Source organism: Lonchura striata, chromosome 8 (genome assembly GCF_050655825.1).
Source record: "Lonchura striata isolate lonStrDom1 chromosome 8, ASM5065582v1, whole genome shotgun sequence".
Lineage (NCBI taxonomy): Eukaryota > Metazoa > Chordata > Aves > Passeriformes > Estrildidae > Lonchura > Lonchura striata.
Genome location: NC_140710.1, coordinates 28,753,997 through 28,763,155, shown reverse-complemented (window position 1 = coordinate 28,763,155; position 9,159 = coordinate 28,753,997). Strand labels below are relative to the sequence as shown.

Here is a 9,159-nt window from a genome sequence, read left to right as displayed (position 1 = left end):
CACCGCTCCATGTCTTTGCCTGCATCAGCATCTTCCTCATCAGGCTTGCCATACTGGAATTTTTCCCCGTGTTGCCTAAACCTGCTCAGACCCAATCCAGGTGGAAGAGGTAAAAATAAGACACCTGCATCTTGTGTCTGCCAGCGCCGTGGCTTTTCCTGCAGAGGCTGCCCAGCGAGTGGAGGAGCAGGGCTGAGCACACACGCGTGCACGCACACGCACAGGAAGCCTGGAACTGAATCAGTGCAGAACCGACTGACTTCCTTCTTCATGCTCCAGTATCTCGGCCGTAAACAAGCGCTGCACATTAGCTGAGCGAAGCCGAAAAGTCCAGCAGTGAAGGACAAAAGAAGGGAGTGGCTCCAGCAAGGAATAACTATTTTAAATACACAAACATCTTCCCATCAGATTAAAACTAGCTTTTAAATTAGGCAGATTCTGAAGCCATTGTTGTGACAGGGTAGCTCAAGACAAACAGGAGACGCTGCTTCCTCCTCTGGAGAGGTCTCCTGGATTTTCAGGACGAAGTGTCCCGTAAGCATTCCAAGTGCCTGGTCAAAAAGTGTTCATGAAAAGAGTTCCACTCACTCCAGGGATAGAAGGGGGAGGCAGGTGTAGAAACAAACTCCCAGAAGAGATACCATCAGGTACAGCTGCTGCACCTTGCAGTGCAGGAGCAATGGACGAGCAGAGGAAGATGCTGAGCTTCTGTATGGGTCAGAGCATCTGGCTTTGGCTACCAGCCTGCCCCACAAGGCAGCCCCCATCCCAGCTCTCCAGGAACAAGGTCAGCCTGGCAGAAATGAGTGTGTGTGCAGGGATTTGGCAAGAGTCACAGTATAACGAGGTTGGAAGAGACCTCTAAGATCATCAAGTCCAACCTATGCCCTAACACCTCAACTAGACTATAGCACCAAGTGCCATGTCCAGTCTTTTTTTAAACATCCAGAGATGGTGATTCTACCACCTCCCTGGGAAGAAAGAAACATCCTCCCCAACAGCATTTCAAGCACAGCCTGCTTGTGTTCTGGGAGATCCCCACCTCACACAAAGCCTCAGGCTCCTTCAGCTTCCAGTGGCTCTTCCTCACCATTTTGTGCCATTTCCCTCACAGCATCTCCACCTCTGAGCAAACAGAGCACACTACCAGCATGCACCCAATCCTTTTGCACAGATCCAGAGGGCTCAAACATTTGCTCCAATGCTGGCAAAAAAATTTCTGCTGACAGGGAAGAGAGCAGACAGATCAAGTTCTACTGACCCAAGATGCTCTGAAGGAAGAGGCTGATTTCTTTGACAATTCCACTGGCTCCCCAGCAGGTCTGTGCACTTGGCAAGCACAATGAGCAAGGGCAAGCAGAGCCCATGGGAGAGACAGCAATAGCCACTCATGCCCAGCACTGTGCTCACAGGCACCCTGCTGCAGACCTTACAAGCTGGGTGGCTCTGGACAGTGACCTACCTGGTGTGTGAAGGGAGAGAGACACACACAGACTCTGCCCATTTGCTCTGTCCAGATGCAGCTCTGCAAACCTGCATGTCTTCTGCCATCAGGGAAGCCTTCCACATCCAAGCATCCTTGGAAGAAGAGAGGAGGAAGGATGGACAGCAGAATCTTGGTCTATCCCTGGGGGTCAGCCAAACAGTGACCATTCTCACCTTGGCTGGGACACAGACACAGCAGCCCTTCTTCTCACAATAATCCAGTGCTGGGAAAATGCCACTCCAAAGGTGGACTTCCCCCAGCCACCCAGGGTGGTAAAGGTTTTGCAGCACTAGAGACTCTTCCTGTCTCTGAAAGCACACCACAGTTATAGCAGCTATTGGTCTGGAGCCTTCAGCAGGCAGTGTCTTCACTGATAACACCAATGAAAAAGTGCCTAATCTCTGTGTGGTTTCTGGAGCAAAGCCACACTGTGGCTGGTATAAAAGGCTGAGTGAGGAGACAGCCAGGAGCTGGGCAATCCTCAACCTCAAGATGATGAGAAGTGCCTGTCTGAAAAAGCTGCCATCCTATGTGTTTTCAGATGTGCTTTTTATTTGTCTTTCTCTCAAAGACCACTTATCCCATAAAAGGCCTTTTTAACATCTAAACTAAAACATTGAGAGATCTGCAAGTATTCAAAGACCCTTTTTTATTACCATCTTGCAAAGCTGGCTACTAAAGACCCCCATTTTTTCTTACTCTCTTAATGAGGCAACAGCAGATTCTTCTCCCCTCCTCTTTTCACGCTGTCATTCAAGAAATTGAATTCTTATAAAAGTAAAGTACAATTAAATTGCTGGTATCCCTTAAGGTTAACTGCAAGATCAAGGAATTGGAGTAAAAAAAGAAACAGTGCTGCTCTCAAAACCAGAGAATTCACGTGAATCTTTCCAGGTACAGTGGAGAAGTTTCACAACAACCCTCCACAGAGAAGCACAGCTGCAGAAAGGCAAGGGAGCACAGGACAAGCAGTGTGAAAGCAGTGAGAAAACCCAGTGGCCTTTTGCTGAAGTGCTCCTCCTCATTCCACCATCCGAGCCTGAAAAGCAACACTTCATTATGGAAGAACTGCACACAGTTTCAAACCTTCATTTCCATTTCAGCAGGAAAAGCTTGTAAGAGTTGGACTGAGCAAACATCCCTCCACCTTTATTCCCCTTCACTTGACCAGGTTTGGGTTGGAAGGGACCTTAAAGATCATCTTATTCCAACCCTCTGCCAGGGGCAGGGACACCTTCCACTAGGTCAGATTGCTCCCATCTGTCATTGAACACTTCCAGGGATTCAGGGGCAGCCACAGCTTTTCTGGGAACCTTGTGCCAGGGCCTCATCACCCCCACAGGGAAAATTTCTTCCCAATATCCCATCTAACCCTGCCCTCTGCCAGCAATTCCCCCTGTCCTGTCACTGCATGCCTTTGTAAAAATTCCCTAGCAGCTCTTTTGAAGCCCCTTTAGGTATCAGAAGGTGCTGTAAGATCATCCTGGAACCTTTTCTACTCCAGACTGCACAACCTCAACTCAGTCAGCCTTTCTTCACAGGAGAGGTGCTCCAGCCTTTTCTTCTCCATATAATTTCCATGGCCCTTCTCTGGACTTCCACCAACAGGTCTTCATCCTTTTTATGAGGGAGAGTTTGGTGTAGTCCAAGAAGCCAGCTACCTGCCTCAATACATATTTTTATGTACATATCTACCAAAAGACATTCAGAATTTAATTCTTCAAGTGTAATGAAATCACTGCTACAGTACAAAACATAAATAATTTCTTTAATCAGCCAAAGTAGGCTTCACATTAATGCCCTTATCTCTGCCAAGAACCAAAACAATTGCTCCATAAATATTAACAGGGTTCCTTGCAGGGTGATGTGATTACCACAGAGAATCTCGGGAGATGCTGCAGGACACTTCAGATTTGCACCAATGTACAGATCAACAACTTCAGGCAGCAGAAGCTCCTCAGCCTGGTTATGGAGGGGTTCCATGTAGTTTAAAAAAAAAGCCCTGGGATGAGACTGCTTGAGAGCAAAGGAGAGAAAACACTCTGAGGAATCAAAGCCCTTCATGCTTCAGAAAGGGAAATGTGATAGCAGCTCTGCAGCTTCTCACAGCCCCACAAGGGGAAGAAAAATGGTCTTGAATTTGTGATCCATTTAAGGTCACAAAGATGAGTTTGGTCAGTTAACTCCTTGAAGAGCTTTTCTAGGATAGACCAACATAACATAAGAGATAGCAATAAGAATGGAGAGCAGCACACAGCCTTCAGACCAGCAAAGAAGCTGTGCTCAAGCTCTTCCACCCACTTCCACTTTCAACACCACTTCCCCACTGCTTGGGGCATTCACCTGTTACACACCAACTGAACAGAACATTCTGCACTTCACTGGTGAAAAGGCAATTACAGCTCCTCACCTGGATCCAGAAGCACCAGGAATCATGCAATTTCCTGAGCTGAGTCCAGGCTTTCTTGGCAGCCAAGTTTTTCAAACAGTCTTCAAAGATTCAAACTTTAGGCTACAGCTTCACCAGCAGCACTTTAAACCTGTGCATTTCCCATTTGCTTCCCTTTTGGTTACAGAAAGTTTTAGTAAAAGCTGGTTCCAAACAGAAATATAAGACCAGACATATTTTTAATATTACACATAAAAACAGCAACTCGAATTTTTGTTTCAGTTACAAACATACTCAAAACCATAAAAATTATCACCTTGGGTAGGTAGAGTCACAGGGTATATTTTAAAGTTGGGATCTCATATATTCATGATACATGATTCTGGACCACGACAAAAAGGCTGCTGCGATTTCAGATCACATTTGTACTAAGGATGCACCAGCTCCTCTAATTTTACAGGCTTTACCAAAAAGGAAGGACATCCTTTCCCCACCCTTAGATACTGCTCCTTCTACAGACTCTACAAAAAAGAAGAAAAAGCCCAAAAAAAACAACAAACCAACCAACAAGTTGACAGCCAGCACAGTGACCTGATGTTTTCCATGCATTTGCCCTGTGATAAGCACAAAAATGCCGTTTGCTGGGCGTTTTCCCTGTTCACCTTCCTGAGCAAAAACATTAATGCTCAGAAGAAAACGGAACCTAATGCAGTAGGTAGTGATACTAAATATAAGCAGTGAGTCAAATCACTGTTCCTCAGGCATGCAGCTCAATAAGTTGTTTCAGAACAGCAAAAATACAGTCCCTGTGCAGATCCTAGAACAGCTGATCATTCCTCATTTTTATGGGTTTTTTGGGGTTAAGAGGGACGTATTCTTAGAAACAGAGTTTCACAGAACTCTGTCAAACAGATGCAGTTCAGCTATTTTTTACAGCAGCTGCTACTATTAAAAACCCTCATCACCAGTGACCATCTAACAAAACATTCTTACAATTGGCCTAAGAAAAATGAGGGCCAGAAGAAAGCACACAGGAGAGGGGAATATCCAGGGCACTGCCGAGATTTGTTTCAGATTGCTCCTGCCAACAAGACCACAGAACCATAGCATGAGCTGCTCAGGCAGGACAGATTAAACTGCCTTGGGTGGCCTCGCCATGAGTGCATCTGCTCCCCAATTCCTCCAGCTCCAGCAGAAAGGCAGGATAAGTCCAAAGTGTTCAAGCCAAGTCTTAAGGCTGGCACGCTGACAGAAAGCCAGCAGGAGATGTTTCCCACTATGCAAGGGACAGTGGGAGGCTGCTTTTGAAATAGAAAAATACACACTTGTTAAAAAGAAGAGATTAAATACCTAATGGACAAGTCAATGGAGAAAATCAATGATGCATTAATAGCTTCGATCATTCTCAAAGTATTTGCACAGTCTGCATTCAGACACTCTCTTTGGGAAAAAAAACAACCAAACAAAAAAACCCCAAAATATACCACAGATCAAAGTATTGTTTAAAAAATTAGTAAGTTATTTATTTAAAGTCTACCTCTACAGATACTCACCAACTCCCTACCTCCCATCCCCACAAATTGCATCCAATCTGGAAAAAGCTATCTAATTGAAAAAAATCCATTTTTTAAGCTTCTCCAATACCATGTCTCTCTCTGTACATTGATTAGGAATTAAGATAAGCAAGGAAAAGAACACTGAGCCTACATGGGAGACCACTATACATATGTCTCCAGAGACAGTCTTTATCTGGGAGCAGAAGTATATTTATTTACTATGTTTAAATACCAATTCCATGTCTCTGTTTCCCTTTAGCAAAATTTAAAACAGAGTGAAAATTACCAGAAACTGCAGGCAGCACTAGCACTGCTGTGACTGATAGAACAATCAGGCTTTACAGGCCATGGAGAGCAAGGATAGGGGGTGTGGGGAGAACCACATACCCTTCTAGATATGTGCTAATAAAATGACATATTGCCTTCTTGAATCCAGACATCAAAACCAAATGTCTCTAACTCTTGATAAGACAAAACACCACTATAAAGAAGCCACAAACATGGAGACACCCTTTTTTGCAACATGAATTCTCTAAAATGCAGCTCATTACTCTATCCAAGTCCCTGCAAAAATCAAAAGTTCCCAGGAGCTGCTCTGCAAGTTCTCAGTGCAGGGCTGAGCTTCACCCTCCCCTCAACAATAACATCCACCTTGGCTGTGGAGCTCTGAGCACGTGGTACAGCCTTCACCAAGGTTTCCAAGAGCTGTTTTAGCTCAACTTTTTCAAACCTCAGTCTCCTCCCCTGAGTTAGGTGTCCCCTTCTTCCCCAGCAATGCACATCCTCTGGAAGAAGTCCCCTTCCCCCTGCAGCTTCTCTTACCCACGTCTGCAGAATTCATAGTGAAAAGCAAGAGAAGGAGAGAGGAGGTCAGGGAGATAAAGTCAGGTCCTTTCACAGAGGGATATGCAAGTTTCATGTCCTAAGGTGGGAAGGGACCTTAAAGCCCATCTCATTCCACCATCCTGCCATGGGCAGGGACACCTTGCACTAGATCAGGTGACTCCAAGCCCTATCCAGCCTGGCCTTGGACACTTCCAGCAGCCACAGCTTCTCTGAGCATCCTGTGCCAGGGCCTCACTGTCCTCACAGAGAAGAATTTCATCCCAGTACACAATTTAAATCTACCCTCCTTCAGCATGAAGCCATTTTCCCATGTCCTATCAGCAGCTACAGGTGGTGGCAGAACAAGACAGGCAGTCCATGACTGCCTGCAATTGTCTGTTCTACCTCACAAAACCTGCAAGGATAAGGCAAAAAATTCTCCCAAAATACAAGCTATACGAGTGACAAGTATTTCTCACTTCTTGCACAACATTCTTAATGAACAAATTAAGTTTGTTGGAGTTCATCTGGTAAAGTGCACTCCAAAAGAGAAAAGTGAAGCTTCCATTTCTGTCAAAGGGTTTTGATAAGGAAGAATTTGTAGATTGCTCTCTTCTCCCACTGCTCTCCCTCCCTCGGGACACAGGCAAATTTTCTACATAAACATGCAAGGGAAGACATACTAAAGACTACTTTTGAGCTGCAATTTGAGCCAGACCAAAAGAAAAAAAAAAAGGACAAAAAGACAAAAATAAGAAAGAAAAAAATTACAAGAAGCTAAATTCAGAAGATGAGAAATCTGAACCAAAAGATGAAAAAGAACTGCACAAATGATGCCACTGCCAGTAAGGGGTAAAGCCTTTGTGGCTGAGCCACAGCAGCCAGTGCCAGCCTGGCAGATCTCAGCCACAAGGAGCTCTCAGCAGCCTAATTGCCTCCCTTAACTGGTGAGTGAATAACTCAGCATCCAGACAAACAGGAAATTCATTGGAAATTGAACAAGGGACAGTTCATTCTGCAGGTTAATGTGCTTTTAAATGAAGTGAACTATAAAAAGATTACAGCTTCCTAATCAAACCACACGTTTTAAAGATGAAAGGGAAGGAGAAAAGGAGAAATCAGGGAGACTGAGGCTGGGAAGTTAAACTAAGATGAGGTATCTACAACAGATTAAATGGGGTAAAACCAGAAAAAAAATACACTTAAGTTAGTCTTTACATACTTATGTAGGTCCTCACACAGGACTTTGTGAGCAAAGCTGGGAATACTCATGGCATTTCTCTAGGAAAAAAAAAAAATCTGGGCTGCATATCAGAGACAAGTGCATTTCTCTAACCCTGTGTTCAGCACAAGGAGGAAATGCTGTTTGCACCTGCAGAACATCCATCTCACTTCTGATCACTGTTACCACAGCACTGCTCCCAGTGTTTGCCACCGGCTCTGCTGGGAGGTGAGATAAATGATTTTCTTGTCAGCAGCAGTGCAAAGAAAAGCACATCAGATCTCAGCCTCCCCTGCACCTCTTGTTTTAGAGGAGGATTTCTAGCCAAATGATGCTAAAAAGAAAAAACAACAAGTGTCTCCTCACACAGCTTACTTGCTGGTGCACCACAGAAAGAGTACATAATTCACTGGTATGCTAATAAATTTTCTGGTTTATTGTAGGATGCTGCCAAGTTAAAATAACAAAATACTGCTATTACTCTGTTAGTGAACTATCTTATCTTTGTAAGTAACAGAACATACAGTTAACTGACAGTAATTGTAGCTTTGGCTACTCTGCAATGTACAAGAGACTCAGAGGTACCCATTTCCCTCAATCTCACTCACCCCCTGGGGCTATAAAATTTATTCATCGTGACTCTATTGATAATTCTTGAAGTCTGAGATACATTTATTGCATGTGCCAACATGATAAGAGAAGGATGCAGATATTAATCTTTAACTAAAGGTATTCTTTACCAAGAAGGTCAGCCAACCAAAATGACCACTTTAAAAAACAAAACAAACAACCCACCAGCTTTCTCTGGGATAGTGCTAGCAGTGAGAGGTCATACTGCTTTCAATGGGAATACTATGCTTTAGGAATACTATAAAACCAATCTAGCACAAAATAAACAGAACCAACTGTTCTGTGTGTGGACTTGTGGGAGAGGACAATGCAGAGCCACCCTCCACCTGGAGTGATCCTCCCAGCAGGAATTTATAATCTTAGAGGCCAGACTGCTGAGGTCCTGCTTGATAACAGCAAAAGAAATTTGCTGGTCTCTTATTTTTTCCTCCTGGAATCTCCCTTTTCCCCACCACAGACCAGACATGCTTAATAGCTGTAACTGCATAAAAGTTCCTACTTTTGCTGTTGGCAGACAGCTGCCAGAAACCTACACTTAATCCCTAAACTTGGGTACATCAGTAAGGAAAACAAGAGTTCAGAACCACAGCAGAATCTTGCAATTTGCTCTCTGAAATAACCCTGAAAGCCTACTGCAATCCACATGCAAAAGAATGTGTTTTCCCTCACAAAACCTCAAATGAGCATTTCAGTCCCATGTCATCGTGGGAATCAAAACTGCCCCTTTTGATAACTCATGGATTTCCACTTTGGCTGTGTCAAAGTCTGAATAGGCAGTCTAGTGAAGCAACTGTTTTTCCTTTAGCAGAACAGAAAGGCAGCTGTTTTCAATTGTTTTGCACAACTCTTCCTCATGGCCCTTGTATTTTAGAGTCAATAAGAGGGGAAAAAAAGCTACAATATATGGTAGTCCAAAAATCAAATCACATCTCCATACGAGATGCCAGGTGTGTTGCTAAATGGTACTTTATGAATTTTCCCTCCTATGTGTTGGTAATCCTGGGCTTTGTTTGAACTATAATTAGAGGCTACCAAGCAGGAAAAAAATCCA

The 9,159-nt window shown here is 44.1% G+C and overlaps 1 protein-coding gene across 10 annotated transcripts in view; it reads right to left on the bottom strand.

The window, feature by feature from the left end:
* The window catches only part of RASAL2 (RAS protein activator like 2), a 163,047-nt gene that overhangs the window by 125,480 nt on the left and 28,408 nt on the right, over positions 1-9,159 (bottom strand). The window contains exon 1 of one of the 10 annotated variants that reach the window (XM_085586664.1): positions 4-9,140. The exons of 7 other annotated variants lie outside the window; for them this stretch is intronic. Coding sequence is in view for 2 of the 3 variants with exons in the window: in XM_085586676.1 (XP_085442802.1) it covers positions 4-52 (49 nt within the window). In the remaining variant the exon portion in view is untranslated. Of the gene's footprint in view, positions 1-3; positions 9,141-9,159 lie in introns of those variants that run through there. 2 more of the 10 variants (XM_085586676.1, XM_021545901.4) reach the window with 2 other exon arrangements.